General features: G+C 35.7%; 1 protein-coding gene across 2 annotated transcripts in view; it reads right to left on the bottom strand.

Annotated features, from left to right (window-relative positions):
* The window catches only part of NC2alpha (negative cofactor 2 alpha), a 41461-nt gene extending 22702 nt beyond the window's left edge, over positions 1-18759 (bottom strand). Inside the window, exon 1 of one of the 2 annotated variants that reach the window (XM_069821074.1) lies at positions 18593-18759. In XM_069821074.1, the coding sequence (XP_069677175.1) occupies positions 18593-18634 (42 nt within the window). In that variant the 5' untranslated portion in view covers positions 18635-18759. The remainder of the gene's footprint in view (positions 1-18592) is intronic. The other variant, XM_069821073.1, reaches the window with a different exon arrangement.
* Between the last annotated feature and the right edge of the window lie 2253 nt (positions 18760-21012).

Genomic DNA, 21012 nt, shown 5'->3' with positions numbered 1-21012 from the left:
AGAAGAGGACATGGAGATGGAGCACCTGGCTAATTGTGAAAAACTCTTAGGACATTTGTGGACCTTCCATCAAAATATATGGGAAGCAAGAAGGATGATGACTTCATTGTTAAATCCAGAGCACGCGCACACAACACACACACACACACACACACAACACACAACACACACACACACACATATTTTATTTTCGAATTGCACAATGTACTACCAACAGACTTTCCAAATTTTCAGCAGTGAAGTTCATGTATTTATCTGTCAAAATGTTTTCATACATACAAAATGACCTTTCTATGTGGCAAGAAGTGACAAGTGCAAATTTAAATAGTGAAATTTTAGACAGTGGGCCCAAATTCTGTCTCTCCAAAATTTTCACCAAAAATTAGCTTTTTTTTTACTGAGCACTTCAGTTCATAATCAGATAAGTACTAAGTATGGGAGAAATGCATAAGAGGCATTTTTTCTAATAATTTTTGCCTCAGGTTGGAGCTTGTATAGAACGAGTTGGGGGTTTAGAATTCCAGTGTGACAATACAATGAAGCGATTAGATTAGCTTAAGGGTTAGGAGTTTTCAAGTAGAAATCCTGCAAATCATTAATTCTTTCACTTATATTTTTCAGTAGATACACTCAAATATCATCGTCATCATCATCGTCATCTTCTTCATCATCATCATCATCATCATCATCGTCATGGATTAGACCAAGTCTTCACAGTTTGATATTCAAATATTTATCTTTTTCATAGCTTATATCGCATCCAAGATAATGAAAATGTGATCTTTGTTCTATTGGAGTCTTTCCTGTTAATATTTTTGGCCTCACTGATTTTCCTCTAAAGGCATAACTTTTGTTTTCTGAAGTGATATTTTACAACTATATTTTTTTAAGAGAGCCTGTAATTTGTATATCAATTTCTGAAGGTCATTTTCATTCTCTGCCAACATGATGATAACATCTGCAAATAATATACCACCTTGACATGGTGTAGAGACTATTACTAGCGATCCAGACGACCATGTCAAGGAAGTCTAGTTCATCTATGCTTGCTGACTGATAAGAGGTGAAGGAAGTGAAGGTAACCCACAATGAGAAGCGTCATTGGACAGATCTCAAGGGAATGGCAGAGCTCCAAAGCTGAAGAGGAGGCAATCTGCCTAAAGGAAGGAACCACGACCAAAAATAAAGGGGAGGGCACATCTCCGAAGTGAAGTGGAAGCAGTTTGCCTAAGGGAAGAAACCCTGAATACAAATCAGGCATGTTAGGAAGGTAAAAGATGGCAACCCCATAACCTAACTATATCTGCACAACCCTCGTAAGGCAGTCAGATGAATAATATTAATGAAAAGCGATGTCAAATATTATAAGCTCAGAAATACCAAACTTTAATAGGCAACATTTATAAAATGCAATATTATGCGATTTAACATAAAATATGCACTAAAACTATAAAAATGGACGTAATATGCAAGATAAACCTCTAAGTATGCTTTATTAAACTTAAAATCTTAAAAATATGCATTATGCATGAATAGGAAGAGGGGAAGACTAAAATTGATATGGGAATAAGAAATAATTAGAACAATGAGAGAAAGGGGATTGGAAGATGGCACATGGAAGAATAGAGAAAGGCTAAAGAATCTTGAAAATGGGTGCAGGAAGATGTCCTAGAACATTGTAAAACCTGATACCTAATAGTAATAATTAATGTATTCTTAAAAAGGCCAAAACATACAAATATTCCAAGAAACGAATATTTACGAAGTTCGAGAAGTGTAGCAAGCTTATATAAAAACATACATTTGCACTGAAATCCTGTCCTTATTGATGACCCACTCAGACAGTGCAGCTGAAGAGATGCATTTGACACTGGTGAATAGCCCTCACATTATTGCTACCCCAAAATCTGCAGCTGTGTATTAACGAAGCCATTTGGGTGAAAATGGACATCATTACTCAAACATGATAAAGAAATTCGTCTTATTCTCTGGCCAACTCATAGTTGTGGACTGCAAAATTTAGATTCATTTATTCAGTATTCTGCTCAAGGGCAGATCTTTCACTGTAAACCCAGCATATAAATCATAATACAGCGTTCGCCAGTAGGGGAAGTTATTCCCATCCTTGCCACTCCGCACCTCGCTCGCCTGCTCTCCTACTATCTGCCCCCGCTTCAGTGGATCACGCCTACTGCCTCGCACGTATTTCATATTTTATACAATCAAATTTTATGTGCATTAGACACAACGTTTTTTCCTCGAAGTAACACATGGATCACTGCCTACGGCCTCGCACATATTTCCACACAACACAACACATGTAATGTGCATTCGACACTACAACACAATGAAGCTACATTGCATTTCTGCAATACGTCATGGTAGTTCCCTTGAACATAAATAGATTCATTTTCCCTTCTACCACCAACTCGTCTCGATAGCCGAGAGGTCTAAAGTGTGACCATAAAGCGTGCGTGCGTTTCGTTGCGAAGATTGACGGATCGAATACTACCCTCTTCAGTCATAACAAAAAGAAAAAAGAGACAGGAAGCAAAGAAGAGAGAAGGAGAGAAAAAAGGGACACAGGACGAAGTTCCTCTTTTGCTTCGTAGATGCCACATTCATTCTTTTCGTTCTGCTTTCCTCCACTAGATGTCACCCCACCCTAAACCCCTATTTCCACTCTTTCCCGCTAGAGTATCTGGTGAGCTTGTAGGGGAAAAGTGGAAAGGGGTCGTGGGCGGAGCTTAGCGTTCACTGTATTGCGATTTGCCCAACCCAGCTTTCTCCAATCTTTCCTATTTTCTGCCTTCCTCTTTGTCTCCTCATATGATCCATATATCTTAATGTCGTCTATCATGTGATATCTTCTTCTGGCCCAAACTCTTCTACCATTCACCATTCCTTCTTCCAATGCATCCTTCAGTAAGCAGTGTCTTCTCACCAGTGACCCAACCAATTCCTTTTCTTCTTCCTGTTCAGTTTCAGCATCATTCTTTCTTCACTCACTCTTTCCAACACAGCTTCATTTCTTATTCTGTCTGTCCACTTCACACGTTCCATTATTCTCCATCTCCACATTTCAAATGCTTCTATTTGCTTCTGTTCACTTCGTCGTAATATACATGTTTCTGCCCCAGACAATACCACATTCCATACAAAGCACTTCATGGATCTCTTCCCTAGTTCTTTTTCCAGAGTTCAGCAGAAGATGCTCCTTTTTCTACTAAGAGCTTCCTTGGCCATTGCTCTCCTCCTTTTGACTTCCTGGCAACAGCTCATATTACTGCTTGTAGTACAACCCAAGTATTTGAAGCTGTCCACTTGCTCTACTGCCTCATTTAGAATTCACAAGTTTACCTTCTTTATTTTTCTTCCTATGACCATGGTCTTCGTCTTATTTGCATTTATCTTCATCCCATACTGCTCACAGTTGTCATTTAGCTCCAGTAACATATCCCTTAGTATCATCTCCTCTTCTGCTAATAATGCCATATCAAATTTATCATGCTTTCAAAGGGGAGTACGTTACATGGCGATAAAATTGTTCAATAGTCTTCCTGAAGACATTAAGAATCATAGCCAAAACCCTGCATTATTTAAGACAAAACTAAAAAATTACTTAATATCTCACACTTTCTATTCTGTAGATGAATTCTTGACATTTCACAGTACTGTGTAAATATTATAATAATATTAAATGGTAAACATATTACATTGTATAAAATATTATTGTTATTAAGGTATTCATTCTGTACATATTTCATATTTGCATTTTATATGTATTGCATTTTATTGTTAAACGTAAGAATTGGACATGTTCTTTATTCTATGCTGTAAAGCAAATGTAAGAATATTATGGAACAAATAAATCTATCTATCTATCTAAATCTTATGCACCTTATATTCTTCTTCCTCCCATGTTCTGAAAACAGTTCTTTAATAAATCCTCCAAGTAGATGTTGAACAGTGTAGGTGATAAAGGGCATCCTTGACGTACTCCTCTCCCTATTTCACTTCCTTCTGACATTTCTTCTCCTATCCTGACTTTGACTCGTTTCATATAAAGATTACTGAACAGCCTTCTCTCTTTCCAACTCACACCCATTTTCTTTAGGATTCCCATCAGTTTATTCCAATCTACTCTGTCAAAAGCCTTTTCTAGGTCCACAAATACTACATACATGTCTTTATTCTTCTCTAGGTATCTTTCGCTGACTGTTTGTAGCAGTCCAATTGCATCTCTCGTACCTTTTTCCTTCCTGAAGCCAAACTGCTCTTCTTTCAACTGTTCGTCCATCTTAGAATGTAAACATCAATTCAGTATTCGCATTGCCTATAATCTACTAGTTTCAATTCTTGCATTAATTGCACCTTGTAAAGATACCCATGTAAATTCCACCTATAAAATGTGTCACAGTGACATTCCCAGCTGACGAGAGAGCCATCATGTTGATATTGCTCGTCTGCACACATTAATGTTTATCTCCAAGCAGATTGGATATAGTCTTCTAGACCTCCATCATTTACTGATCTCTTGTTGAAAATATTGAATCACACAACGAATCTGGATTATCTGAGAGTGAAATAGTGGCAGATAGTCCTTTGCATAATTATAATCACAGTCTGATTTTGTAAATACAGAGCATTTCTCAGGAAACAGGTTTCATTCAGATATGTTATAGATTGAGTGTGACTACTTAGGAAACAGTGTGTAGGCCTATATATTTCCTCTAGATTGAGTGTTGGAAGGTTTTGTGTTGCATACAATGGACAGATAATTCAGGCTGAAGGGATGTCAAGGTTAGAGCATTAGTATGCAGCTGACTTCCATTCAGTGCAGTTCAGTTTAGTTCGTGGCAATGCAGTAACTTACACATTAGAACAACAAATTTTCATTCACGATATAGCCTATATCAAGAAATCGTACAAAAAAAGTGTCATTTATGCTAAATTTCCAACAGTCAACAGTTAAGCACTTATTATAAAATAAGCCAATATATTACATCTGTAATATAACAAAAGATAAGTCACGATTTTTATTGCCTAAAGCTGATGTGCTGAAACATTGCTAAATGGGCTATTACTTGCCCATGTCACTTTTTCAACTAAGGCAAACACCCATTACAATTGTAAGATGTTTGTTCCTTGTTCAATTATAATTTTTTTCATGAAGCATTTTAAAAATGACTATTAAAAATCTGGAGAAAAAAAAAATAAACAAAACGGAAAAGTTTCAATAAGCTTTTAACCATTTTACGAGTTATGGTCCATTTTCTAATTAAATCTTTTACATGGTTCACAACAATTCAGTTCTCTACAACTTTACTAACGATATTTCTGTTTGTAGTTTATTTTCTAGAGCTATCATTCAAAAGGCATACATAAATAATTTCCTGCATATCCAAATGACTAGAGCATCATAGTCTTTTCGCGCTGGTAACCCGAGTTCGAGTTCCAGTGGATCCAACTATAATTTGTGGTAGACAAAGACGGTGTTTGGTGGAAGATTTTCATACAGTACTCCCATTTTCCCTGCCAACATTTCACCTTTGCTCCATCGATCATCATAATGTTATGCTGTACACCAGTGGAGGTGGTGTACCAAAAGAAACATGAGAGTCTACAATTACATTGTGTCCCTCTTGCAGCGAATGCTTAGGTGAATGAAGCAAGTCAAGCATCCATCATTGGGGGGAGAAAAACTTTCGTTCTTAGTTGGTGGATGTGGTATATATTTGGTTGCGTATCATTCAGCAGAATAATAAATTAATTATAAATGAGGCATAGTTAATGAGATGGTATTGGGTGACAGATGTTTTCCTAGGTTAAAATGCCATTTATAGTGAAATATCTTATTACATATCTGGGTTGTTTGGTTAGAACATGATAACTACAAAATGGCTATTTCTTTAGATTTAGATTTAGATTTATTTATTTATTTAACCTGGTAGAGATAAGGCCGTCAGGCCTTCTCTGCCCCTCTACCAGGGGATTACAACTATAACATGAACAATAAGATTACAATTAATATTAAATTTACAATTACAATTACAATAAAAATTAAAGTACGACAAGAATACCTGATTAATGAAAGCTAGACATTTTATCATAGAAGTTAAGAACAAAGAATATTTTTGTATTTACTAAATTACAAATTAAACCTACAATAACAAAATTCTATAGTGATGAAATTACCGGATATTGAGATATTTTGTGGTAGATTAAAAGAACTATTTACAAGAAACAATGTCTGAACGAGTCTCAATTACTGACCAAGTGCCTAGTAAGTTTGCGTTTGAATTGAATTTTATTTCGACAGTCCCTGATGCTAGCAGGTAGCGAGTTCCAGAGTCTTGGCAGGGCTATTGTGAAAGAGGATGAGTATGAAGAGGTGCGATGGGATGGTATTGTTAGTATTGTTTCATGGCGAGAGCGTGTGTTCAGATTGTGGTGGGAAGAAAGGTAAGTGAAGCGAGACGACAGGTACGAAGGAATAGAAGAGTTCAAGATTTCGAAGAGAAAGAGAAGTGAATGTAAATTTCTTTTCTTATCTAGTTTAAGCCAACCTATTGCTTCCAGGGATGGGGTAATATGATCATATTTACGAACATTGCTTACAAAACGTACACACAAATTATGAGCACGTTGAAGTTTCATTTTGTTGTCGCTGGAAAGGTCAGTCAGTAAAATGTCAGCATAGTCAAAATAGGGAAATACAAGGGTCTGCACAAGGGACTTTTTTAAGCAAGAGGGAAGATGAACATTTATCCTTTTTAGCACATGAATAATAGAATATACTTTTCTGCAGGTTTCTGTGATTTGCATGTCCCAGTTGAGATTATTATCCATGTGAATGCCAAGATTTTTTACCGAAGAACTGAAAGGGATATGCACTGTACTTACTTTAACGGGGGAAATGTCGAGGTGCTTTACAGCGTCGGTTTGCCGTTTGTGTCCTAATATGATTGCTTGTGTCTTTCCAGGATTGATATTAAGATGGAATTTCTTTGTCCATGTCACAATCGAGTCAATGTCTTCGTTCAATTTATCTATAGCGTCATTTATTCGATCTAAGCGGGAAGAGATGTAGCATTGAAAGTCGTCAGCATACAAGTGATAGTTACAATGCCTTACATGAGACGTAATATCACTGACATATATTGTGAACAACAATGGTCCGAGTACCGAACCCTGTGGTATACCTGATGTTATGTTAAGCCAGGAAGAGCTTCGATTCCCGGATACAATACATTGTTGTCTTTCCCGTAAGTAGGATTCGAACCAACTCACAGCAGTCTCTGACAAATGCAGATGTCTCAATTTATGGGTGAGCAGGTCGAAATTTACAGAGTTGAAAGCTTTGCTAAGGTCAAGAAGTGTTAGTATTGTTACTTTATTAGAGTCGATTGCTTCACGAATGTCTTCGGTCACTTTAAGTAGAGCAGTGCTTGTGTTGTGTCCAGCTCTGAAACCTGACTGATACTTGTCGAATAGTTTGTGTTCGTTCATGTAGTTAGTAATTTGTCTGTGTACGATTCTTTCCAGTGCTTTTGATATGGCTGGCAGGATACTGATTGGTCTATAGTCGTTCGGGTCGGTGGGAACTTTGACTTTCTTGCTATCTACATTTACCGGTAGGCTACTTAAAAGCTATAGAAAAGCATGAGCATGTGCATATAATTAAATAATGCCCTAATCTATGTTATTTTTATTCAAATTCGTATGTAAACTAGAATTCTGGTTTTTAAAGGATAAATGGAAAAAAAAGCATGTATGTCAAAACAGCTTTTTTTGGAGTTATGTCCTGACCAAACACCACAGATATAAGGTAAAGGAACAGTTAACGAACTAATTGGAAGAGAAAGTATTCAATAGAAACAGTGGATGTCAACTGACCTGCTATTCTGAAACATTAACAAAAAGTACTCAAGAGTTTGTTAACACTTTCTCTAAACAAATTCTAACAGTGGAAAATATTATTTTATATCTGAACAACAACAACAACACGCATACTAAAGTTATCTATTAAAAAAAAAAGTCTTGAGAATGTAGCTGTCATCAGTTTAGACATCTCAGAAAACTGCACTTCTGTGGCACAAATCGAAATTCAATAATTTCATTGGAATTTACTGTTGCTTCATTATTGATTTTTTCTGCAATCTATTACAGGAATAGAGAAGAATTCGGGTACCAAAGTTTTGTATTCATTTGTGAGTGCTTGACAAATAATACAGTAAATAGACGTTTCAAAGAAACCTAATTTAATTTATCAAGAGCAATGTGTTACACCTATATTGCAAAAAGTATTCTACATTTCTATTAGATCAGCTGCTCAATACAATACAAGAAATGGAACAATTTCTCTAGCATAGGCTTAGGCCTGTCACACAACCAGGAGGACTTCGGAGTGACGTAAATAATGACATTTTTATGCCATAGTTCATCATGGAAAAAGGATGTGCAATGGCTTGGGAGGAACAATCTTGTGGCCAAGACAAGCTTTTGGACACCTTATGAAGATCGAAAAACATAGGCCTACATCCAACTTTTCAACTGGAGCAAATCAAACCTCCTATCAATTCATTTTTTCACAGATAATAAGTACACCAAGAAAGAAAACTATCTGAAATCTAGTTTCACAAAAGCAAAAGCAATTGGCAGACAGAACACAAATTTCACTGCTTCATTCTGCTAATAGAAAGTCAGATTGAAATCAATGACAAAGTACAGTCACTAAGTGAGAAGAGTAACCAACATGACATTAAAGAAGATTAAGAAAGTCTTAACAATGAACAAAACGATTGTATTTATGACAAGTGGATATGAACTTTGATAATGAAAAAGTGACAATTATATTTTTTTAGGTTATCAGATCCAGTCCTCTCATCTGTGTACCCAAGTAAGATACATTAAAAATATCAACAAATTCAGTTTTAACAAAACTGAACCAAATATTGCCATAGGCTGAACCTACTCAACTTAGAAAAAGATGTATACTGCAACCAAAACTTTAGAAAGAAACCATGAAACAACCAACCTACAGAAGAATGTAAATTGTCCAAAATAAAAACAAGCTAAATAATCTCTCTAGTAAGTAGACTAGTATTATTACAGTAAACTCTTTATTACTCACTAAGATGACATTTTTCTAATTTTATACTTGTATTCTCTTTTAATTCAGGGTGAAAATATTTCAGTCTAGTAATTTTATTCTTCTGGAAATTGACATTCCTTGACTTAAAGAGATTTTAATGATCATTAAATTCACTGTAAACGTAAGTGTGAAACATTTTGGATGTTGCAACTTACTCAAATTACTAAAAATGTAAGATTCCACTAAGAACACAAACTGAAATTTAAAGCAGGTATATTATGATGATGAAATCATGAAATTAATATATTATTTTTAAATTCACAGCTATCATTGTGGTCTAGTGGCTAGAATGCTGGACTTATAATCCTGTGGACCTGATCAATGGGTTTTATGGATTTTTTAGTTGTTTATCTGGCGAGAACTTACAAAAATCTGCAAGCAAAAAGAATTTTGATAACAAGAATAAGGCGCACAGATCACACTTTACTTTGTTTCACAGGAAGTTGCTGTGACAATGTAGAAAAAAATCGATTTTTTAAGGGAAATATATATATATATATATATATAAAGAATAAATGATATACTTTATGCAAGCCAGTGCACTGCATCCCCTAAAGATGAATAAATAACATAAATCTGGAGGGAATCAAAAGACACTATGGGGCATAAGAGGTAGGCATCAACTATCCCTTAATTTGCACACTGATTTAACATGTACAGAGAGTTCCTATGCAGATTGGTACCAGGCAGTAGTGTTCCGTTGGCTTAATGACCGTAGTGTGAAGCACCCATTTCAAGGAAGCTTCAATGAAGGAAGGAGTGGATCTGGTCTGCATAGGGTAGTGTGTACGGACTTGTCTGTATGGTGGTGTACAATCACATGCTACTGACCAACAGATTTTCTTAGGTAGATGTTAAAGTGGGACCAGTATGCATAGGAATTCTCTGTACATCTCACAACATCTAGATGTAAAGTCTTTATCCTCACATACACAGAAGTAGTTAATAAGGGACTCTGTGTAGCCATCCTTGCTTCTCTGTCTTGCACTTTCTGCTATAAACTCACCTAAATGGAATCAATATTTTTGGATTTAATCTATGGAATATAAGCTCCATCAACTAGTACACATTTTAAGAAGCAAAAAGTTATGACATTGATTTCTGTGGCTCAAAAGTGTCAATAACAAAATGGGTAAGTTGTATGCAAGATACGGGTTCACATTCTAGCTAATCCAAAGTACTGAGTAAAAATACTTTTGGGTGTATTTTCTCAGAGAACCTGGATTTTCCCTGAAATCATACCAATTCTTAATTATGTCTCAATAATGCATACAGTGATAAGGCATGAATATGGCATCATATTATGTTCACAATTGGGCTAAATAAAAGTTATTAAATGTACTGTATGTGTAGTAGATAGTAACTTTTTGACTATGGTTTTGCTGAAAACACTATTTTGAAGCTCCCAACTACACAAGAACATTAGATAGGCCACCGGCATTGCTCAAAGATAAGGAGACTGTCTTCTGACCTGGTGGGTGTTCGAATCTCATTTTGACTGATTACTTGGTGAAGTTTTCCCGAGGAATCCCCAGTCTCATGTAGTCACATTACAAATTCCACCGACACTAGACAGACCAAATGTCACAGTTGTCACAGCAACGTTAAATTAAAAAAAATACGATAACACTAAAACTTTGAACACACTTTGTGGTTTCTCAGTACTGCTATAATTATTGAGATCCATTACTTTGATATCTACTTAAACTGGGACATTTGTGCCTTACGACACTCGGTAACTCTCGTATTTGATTCTAACAAATTTCATTTTCTGTTAATTAGTTTATATTTGTATTAATGGGTTAACATATATATACACAGTAGCGCTTAAAAGTATTTTGTAGAAAGCATATGTCACAATTACATAAAAATAAGTACTGAATAGAAAAAACGCCAGTGGATAATTGAAAAGTATGTATTTCTAATCCATTTAGTATGAAAATACATTTAGTTTAAACACAGTTATCTTGCGTAAAAAAATTATTGAAAATTTTTCTGGATCAAAAGTAATTTGTAAGTCCAAGTATTACAAAAATATTCTGAGCTCAGTAAAAAATCAGTATTTCGTTGCATATCCCCGAACTTTGATCACAGCAGCACATCTGTTTGGCATTGAATCCACAAGATTTTGCAATTGCTTGTGTGGAAGTTGTGACCATTCTCCCACTAAGGCAGCAAAGAACTGAACCTTATTTGAGTAACTTCTATGACGAACATGTTGATCGAATTTCTCCCAGAGATGTTCAATAAGATTAAGATCAGGACTCTGGCTTGGCCAATCCAAAAGTTTGATTTTTTAATCTGCAAAGAATTCATTTTAATGGCTGGAAGTGTGTTTTGGATCATTGTCTTGCTAAAAAATCCAATTACGTGGCATATTCTTCCTCCCTTGTGGAACCATATTTTTTTCTAAAATGTCACTATACAAGAAACGATCCATATTTCCTTCTATTTGGACTAGACAACCAACTCCACTTCTAGAAAACATCCCCACACCATGATGCTATCACTACCGTGCTCAATAGTTGGTACCTGGTATTTTTTGTTCTCTCTTTGGTCTTTTGGTCGATGTATATACTGCATACCAACAGAAGAAAATAAATTAAATTTATTCTCATCGCTCCATATTATCTCATACCAGTCTGTAGTGATCCATGTTTGATACATTTTTGCAAACTCTAATCTGGCCTTCCTATTTTTTGGATTTATGAGTGGTTTTCGTGATGGTCGTCTACCATTTAAATCACCAGCTACTAGGCGACGTTTCACAGTAGAGACATAAAGGTTCAGTCCATGATGCTACTCTAGATTATCCCTAATTTGTCGAGCCAATTTTCGTGGATCAGCAACAGACTGCTTACAAATGATTCTGTCCTCCCTCATTGTTGTTTTTCGAGAACGAATGTTGTTGGCTTATTGTCTACTGACCCTTCTTGTTTTTGCCGTTGACACCACACACTTATGAGTTGTTGTGATATATCAAAATATTTATCAACGCTAGACTGCGATTTTCCCTCCTTCAAAGGGTTTGAAACAGCTTGTCTCACATCCACAGAGTATTCGTTTTGTTTTAGCATTCCTACAATGGTCTGTATAAATACACAACCACTGTCTAAATATCTAACACCAATATTTAATATACATCATGCCACCAAGTCAAACCACAAAATACTTAAGTTATGAGCTAATAGAATATACATTTATATTGTTATTCTATGAACTTGCCTGTTTCCTAGATACGTAACAACAGCAACATGACGCTACTCATAGAACGACACAACTGTGTGCTTTGCGTTGTTATAACTGCATGCAAACATAAAACCTTATCTACAAAATACTTTTGAGCGCTACTGCATGCACGCACAAAACACAACACACGAACTGTAAGTAATGTCATTAATTTCAAGGGGTTATTCTTTGAGTTATTTAAAACAAAAAAGTTCAATACAATTTTGCTCCTTTGTGCTTCCTTTTCGAGAAAAAAAAAAAATTTATGTAAAACATTTCATAGCGTATTTTGGGAAAGCTATTGAATTAATTCCCAATATGCACAGTCAATTTAAGAGAGGAGTGTATTATGATAGTGAATGATTGGAAGAATTTTAGTTCTGTCCTTTAAATGTGCAGAAATTTGATTCTGCAGAAATGTAAGTTTCCGTTCCACAAATGAATTTTAAACCCTGCTATGCTGTGACAAAAGCTGCCTGGACAGATGCAGTTCGTGTATGCAAGGAATGGGTGAGAAATGGAAACATGACGCAATTGCTTTTAAATATGGCTTGGGAAATTTGATTTCTTGTATGTAAGTTCACCGATTATTACTTTAAAAATTAAAGTGGTAGGGAACTATTTCTAATTGGTTGATGGAATTCCCATTGAATTAATGAAATGCTTGGGCGAAGACAAGAAGGAAATTCTATCATTATGCAACGAAATATATGAGCAAGGCAACTGGCCTGGAGATTTCATGGAGACAATGTTGCTTCCAATACCGAAGAAAAATAATGCCAATAAATGTAACGAGTTCAGGACTATCAGCCTGATATCGCACTTGGCGAAGATTCTTCTGTGAATACTGAATCGACGTTTATATTCTAAAATGCAAGAACAATTTGGAAGAAGAGCAGTTTGGCTTCAGTAAGGGAAAAGGTACAAGAGACGCAACTGCACTGCTACGAACAATCGGCAAAAGATACCTAGAGAAGAATAAAGACATGTAGTATTTGTGGACCTAGAAAAGGCATTGGCAGAGTGGATTGGAAAGAGAGGAGGCTGTTCAGTAATCTTTATATGAAACAATAAATCAAAGTCAGGATAGGAGAAGAAATGTCAGACAGAAGTGAAATAGGGAGAGGAGTACGACAATGATGCCCTTTGCCACCAACTTTGTTCAACATCTACTTGGAGGATTTAGTGAAGAACTGTTTTCAGAACATGGGAGGAGTGATAGTAGGAGGAAGAAGAATAAAGTGTGTAAGCTTTGCTAATGATATGGCGTTGTTAGTAGAAGAGGAGATAATAGGCCTACCAAGGGATATGGTACTGAAGCTAAATGACAGCTGTGATCACTATGGAATGAAGATAAACGCCAACAAGACGAAGACCATGGTCATAAGAAGAAAAGTAAGGAAGGTAAACTTACGAATTCCAAATGAGGCAGTAGAGCAAGTGGATAGCTTCAAATACTTGGGGTGTACTATAAGCAGTAACATGAGCTGCTGCCAAGAAGTCAAAAGGAGAATAGCAATGGCCAAGGAAGCTTTTAATAGAAAGAAGAGCATCTTCTGTGGACCTCTGCAGAAAGAACTAAGGAAGAAACTGTGAAGTGCTTTGTGTGGAGTGTAACATTGTATGGGGCAGAAACGTGGGCATTATGACAGAGTAAAGAGAAGTGAATAGAAGCATTTGAAGTGTGGATATGGAGAAGGATGGAGCATGTGAACTGGACAGACAGAGTAAGGAACGAAGATGTGATGTGTTGGAAAGAGTGGATGAAGAAAGAATGATGCTGAAACTGATCAGAAAGAGGAAAAGGAATTGGCTGGGTCACTGGTTAAGAAGAAACTGCCTATTGAAGGATGCATTGGAAGGAATGGTGAATAGGAGAAGAGTTTGGGACAGAAGAAGATATCAGATGATAGACGACATTAAGATGTACTGTAAGTACTATAGCCTATATGATGAAAAAGGATGTCCCTCCTTGGTAGATTTAAAATGTGGCAACCCTGGTGAACTGTAAATAATGTCATTAATTCTGGTGGGTGATTTCTTGAGTAAAGAGCAACAAAAAGTCAAATATCATTTTGCTATATTTTTAATAATTTTTCAGAAAAACGTCATTTTAAAATACATGAATTATGAGAACTTGCAATGCTGAGCGCTGGAACCAGCTGAGAGTACACATTAAGTTCTGTTCTCTGAACAAATCCCTCCACCTGAGTCATTGCCATCAAGCCATGTACATTGCATTTAAACACGTAAGAAAAAGTACAGGTGATGTAGGCCGTTTAATGTTTGTGTTTAAACTGTGTTAAATAACAGAGAATGAACACTGTTTATTTCAAGTTAAACAAAATCTGGGCAAATTTAAAATAAACTCTACAACCTAATTTTAATTAAATGTTAAGAGAACACAGGCAATAAGATACGTTTCTTTCATACAAAATGGATAAGATTAAGAAATATTTCTACACTCGCATTTTAATTGAATATCCTAGAGATCGTGAACAATAATGATGCATATTTCACTTTATAGTACAAACAAAATTTTAAAACATTTAAAACTCTAAAGGAAAAAATAAAAATGTGATATGCTTATTTCACGTTGAAGTAACAAACGAAATTAAAATAGTAATATTATGAAACAAGTGTATAATGCTATAGTTTATTACATGAGTAAATGTTATGAAACTCGCTATGTTCGTTTCATACCTTTTACAAATCTAATAATTGTAGGCCTATAACACTATAAGTAAATGAGTTTCATATGCTATTTTTTTGTACGACAGCATTATAAAAGAATATTAATAAAGAAATAACATCAGATTTGTAATGATGTATAGTTTGATATTATGATCTATGAAGAAAGAGGTTGCTATGACAAAGTTGATATATTAAATATTATTCGTGGCGCTACAGCCCATGAAGGGTCAAGACTGACCGCTGGCCTCACTTCCACATGCCGAAGCAGAGGTGGACGATCATCCAACCAGAATGGAGGTATCGTGTGGTTAGCACGATGATCCCCCAACTGTTATAGCTGGTTTGCGAAACCAGATTTTTGCTACCTATCGTAGTTCCCCAAGTGCATCACGATGCTGGGTGGGCACCGGTCCCATACACTTGCCGAAATATCATGAGAAAATTTTTCCCCTATGAGGACTCGAACCAGCGTGCATTCCATAACACAAGTCCTAGGCAGGATGTCTTAGAACACGACGCCACGGTGCAGGATATTAAATAGGCTATTATAGCACAGGCAAATTGTTTCATAATGTTAACTTTATGATACAAGTTATGCTTTCTTAATAGAAGTCATGACTTTTAGTTGTCATGATAATATTTTTACAGCACGAGTACGATAATGTGGCATATTGTGCATGATTTTCACTAATGATGAAGACTGTTTATAATGTTGGTGTACAAACAATTTTATTTTTAAACTTTTCAATTTAATTTTAATTAAATATTCGGTGAACACAGCCAATAAGAAAAAACTTAGGTTACATTATACATGTAATTCATTCATAGTGTTCTGCCCAAGGGCAGGTCTTTCACTGCAAACCCAGCATTCTCCAGTCTTTCCTATTTTCTGTTTTCCTCTTTACCTCCTCATATGATTCATACTGTATGTTTTGTCTTAAAGAAAGAGTGATATGAATATGGGCAGAGTTGACATTTTCATGACTGTAGGTATAAAAAAATAATAAAAATAAAATAAAATAAAAAAATTATCGCGCAGCTGAAGAAAGTAATATGTATCTCAATAAAGCACTTTAAATAAAAGACATGATGTAGATACAGTTTTCCAAGTACAAAACATCTGGCCGTAAGTTACATCATGTTCCTCTGGCGTCTTTCTGAAGGAATTGTGGCAATAATGTTATGCCAAATTAGCTTAATAATAATTCTGTCTGGCATCACATGTGACAAAATATTTAAATTTCAATGTTTATTAACATTGACATAAAATTGATACCTAAATTCATATGTAGTTTGTGCCTTAGCATATTGCTGCTCCAAACCAATCATTTAACATATAGTATACATTTTTAGAGCTTCCCACATATTTATCAATGGACTTTATCATTTTCAACAAGCTTCTTTCCATTCTCTGTGCCATGCATTTCTGATGAATTCTCTTTTTAAAAGTCTAGAAACATCATATTTACTGAATACGTTGTTACAAAACCTTACACTTGCCAAAATATTAGTTTTTTCCAATGTGCAATCCTACATTGTTAAGAAACTTAATTTAAATTTAATGTAATTATTTAGGCATAGAAGAAAAGTTACTAGGTAACGATAAAATTATACAAGTGATGTTAATTTTCTAAAGACGAGACCTTTTGTGTCCCACCTCGAATCGAAGTGGGACTCAGGACTTTTATATGAAAATCGGGACATGTCCCGCCAAACCGGGACATCTGGCAACCCTGCGGTTCACCCTGTATATTACACACACACAAAGAGTTATGTTATTTCATCTATGTTTTTAATGATGCATATGCAACAAATACAACATTTTTAATAATTTTATCATCAATAGAATTGTTTCATGAACAAAATGCACAAAACTGAAATCTGTGTTTGAAATACTCTTATAAACTAATTTCAGAATTCAAGATATTTTTCATAACTTATTTTAGTACTCTAAATAGATACAGAACAATTTAGTATATTTTTTATTAGCCTATAATAAAAAGGAACTAATATAGCCCTATACAAAATGATATTGGAAATTTAGATTTCAATAACTTTTACTGAAACAAATCATCATTTATAAATTCAAATATTTTCATTCCATTTTACCGATATTGTATTGTTTTATTAAAAAAGAAAATAACAGAAACAAAAATAAAATGTTTGCTACATACAGAATAAAACTGTATAAACAACGAATCTGTAGAAGAAGGTGGCCTGGGTGGTATTCGTGAATCCAATGCTGGTAGTGGGCCATTCTGCCTCAGTTCCTGGTAGAGTCAATCCCTTTTCGCGGAAAAGTAGCCTAATAAACACCAAGCCCTTCCTGATCAGCTAACGCTGACGGGTGGGTCAACCTGCCTGTCCCTGATAGAACCAGGTCCCATCCGCACACGATTAGCCTCATAAGTTCCAGAGGTCTGGAGCCCCAAGCCCTTCCTATATCAGCATTGGAAACCGGTGCCCCCAAGGCTTCACTCCAGTCTTTTATTATTATTATTATTATTATTATTATTATTATTGCAGATGATAAAAGAAATGAGGAGGAGAGTGTTGGTCGAATGAGGGTAGTGTAAGTACACTAGAAAAGCTCCCTGGAATGTCTGCTTTGTCCACCACAAAATTCCATTACGACCTGGACGGGGATCGAAGTCGGGCTGCCTAGACCAGCGTGTTACCACTAAAGCCACAGACGCAGCAACGAGTATACTTTAATACTTTCTACATAATGAACACAGAAATAAACACAAAACAACGGTGTTCAAAACGTGACGGATGCAAATAGGCCTTATCATTTACCAGCACTGAATTGAACTTCATGAAAGACTAACGTTGTAACACCTGTGTTAGATAATATCTAACTTGGTGCGCCACTTCAACAATAACGCTGCCAACAGGATTGTAATTAAATGTTGAGTACGATAACCACAACAATGAAAATAGAAATACTGAAGAAGGTATTGTTGGAGCTACAGCTCCTTATCTCCAACAATAATGAATAACAAAAGAAAATAAAAAATTGATTCTAACAACGCAAGTGATCGCGGATTAGTATTCTTGCTAGTATGAACTTACGTACATTGGTGGGCAGGCCTAGACACAAACATAACCTAGTGAACAGCACATATTAACAAACATACATGTATAATTTACAACTGAAATATATAAAACGCAGACCCTATTTCGCAGGGTACTATTAACTATAATATTGGTACATACATAATATTTTCTTGCATTCAAATTCTGATTCTAGTGCTGGCAGTAAAATGAAATATATTGGTACAACCTAACCTATATTGATACGACAAAACACTGCACTAAAAACAAAGCTTTATTAATAATGACTGCCGAACGTCAAGGGTTTTAAAATATGGGCATAATCTACTTATATTTAAGTACTATACTCAGAATTGTTTAATATTTAATACATTGCTAACTTCAAAAGTACCCAAATAGTGTTCATTCACTTGAGAAAATGATTTATCCATTGTCTAAATTTCAAATGAAACTTACAGCTGGAAAACGGGCATTATACTTTTTCTTCTTGCTTGGCATCTTCTATATTGCACAATTATGTACAAAATTAATGAAAATATGTCCAGGAACACACCTAGACACCCTTTCTATCAACTTCTGTATAAATGTAAAAAAAAAACATAGTAAACAGTCGAAAATCGCATTTAAACCGGTTAAGCGAGATATCGAACCGCACCCAACCGGAATAATTACCTATCACGTTGATTGCAGCATTTTGTTGTGCTTGCGGTCTTTCGATATCTCAATGAATAATAATAATAATAATAATAATAATAATAATAATAATAATAATAATAATAATAATGTTTTATTTTCGCTGGCAGAGTTAAGGCCATGGCCTTCTCTTCCACTCAACCAGCCTTAATCAATACAATACATAAATTTAAATTACAATGAACGGGTCACAACAAACGAAATTGAAATAAATGATAATGTGACAGTATTGGAAAAACAATAGCATTTACGGGAATATGTGGTATTTTTATAGAATAAAAACCATTAGCCTGTACGTTCACTAAAAGATTTTATAATAAAGTCTTTGGTTCACTGAATAAAATGCTACTTAATAATCAGTCAGCGTGAAAGTATTTATAAATCGGGATACTTTGGAAGCAACTATTTTTGTTTGGTTTTGATACCCTAAAAAAGCTTAGAATGGTCTGTATAATAATTTTCATGCCATTTATTTGACATGTTGTCTGTGAAACAATTTTCATGCCATTCATTTGACGTATATTTAATTAAAAATAATCATTAAAAGTTCTTTGAGGTCACCATTACGTGGAAGTATTTATAAAAAGAAAAGAAATGCGGCTCTGATTACTGATCATATACAGCGTACGTAATCAGGGATATAACCAAAGAGGAAATGCTATTATTATATTTTATATTTATACCAACGAGTTGATTTATACTCTTATAACCAACGAGCACAGATACTATCGACTGTTGGAGAAATCGACTGCATACAAATTTGCTACGATACTCATAATGTGCAGACATCACGACAGATGGAAATGTAGCCCGGACTCTGATGTAGCCTATCACATCTCGCCATCTTTTGGGAGTTTAAAATAACACAAAGGCAAGATGTTTACCCCGAGCTTTCCGCATGGGCATATCTTCGTAGTTGCATTATCTCCAACACATATATATGCTTTATTCATTGTTCAGTTAATTCTTTATGGTGAATTGACTACATGCACCTTAATTTTATTTTGAACACGATAACTAACATCGCAAACTGTGTAGCTACTCATCGTAACTCCAATGTAGGAATGGAATTATCGGGAGGGGAGGACACTATGATCCAGCACTGCGACCTTTTACGCTTCCAAACCCACGTCGACTGACTACACTAAGGTTCGCTGTGTACCTAGGTTTCGAGCAATTGAGCAAGCCACCCCATTCGTCCCTATAACTTGTTTCTTTTTTAAAGATGGGACATAACAGCGTTGCGATCGGAAAAAACATAACGTGGTAGGCCTGTTGCTATGGTAACAACGGTTGAGTTGCCAAAATTCAGTTCCCTCGTGGCGAGTGCTTAATAGCTCTCTTGGCGACATTCATTCTGCACACAATGTTAGCGTTGTTATGTTTCGTCTTTGATTCTCTGTAGATTTTTGTATTGTTTTTTTTTATCTTCGCGTCAGTTTTCAATTAATGTTTTAATGTCGGTCATTTAACGTCAATTGCTAATTTCCATCAGCTGATAATGTGGTAGTCTATATTGGCAACATAACGCTGTAGTTCCAAGCTCTGCTACTTAACTGTCATGTCCAATCTTTAAAAAAAAAAAACTAGAAAAATCGCAACTGCGACCTTGTCCCCACAAGTATCACTATGGATTTTTCAATAAAAAAAACCGGACCTGAGCGGGACTCAAACCCGGACAGCCTGCAGATCTGACCTCTCAGCCACCGCAGGTATTACTCGATCGAGATCGAAGTGAGAGGAGCGGCGGGGGTAATGTGAACTATCGCGATGACGCTATACGAACGCAGGAGCAGTACAAGTGGCGCTCCGGGCTCCACTGGCTTCGGTCGAGTAACACCTATTCCAATGTAGGGCCAATACACGTATATATTATACACAAGTACACAACCAATGACGTGTCACCTATCATTGCATCCATAACAATAAAAATGTAGGGCATACCCAACGGACATTCCTACAAGGAAAAAAACAGGCCTACTGAAGGCATAACTAATTATTTTCCTTGGATGAGTGGTTCCCAAACTTTTTGACGGCGCGACCCACATATGGATGAGACTTCTGTATGCGTCCGAATTGGTAGGGTGCTTAACTCCATTAGAGAAATACAAATCCCAGTAAAATAAAAACAAGGATAATTTTACTCAAAATTAGTGGAAACCACTCAAAGAACGGCAAAAATA

This window comes from Periplaneta americana, chromosome 3, assembly GCF_040183065.1.
Source record: "Periplaneta americana isolate PAMFEO1 chromosome 3, P.americana_PAMFEO1_priV1, whole genome shotgun sequence".
Lineage (NCBI taxonomy): Eukaryota > Metazoa > Arthropoda > Insecta > Blattodea > Blattidae > Periplaneta > Periplaneta americana.
The sequence above is the reverse complement of the archived record's forward strand: the minus strand, read 5'-3'. Positions and strand labels throughout refer to the sequence as shown.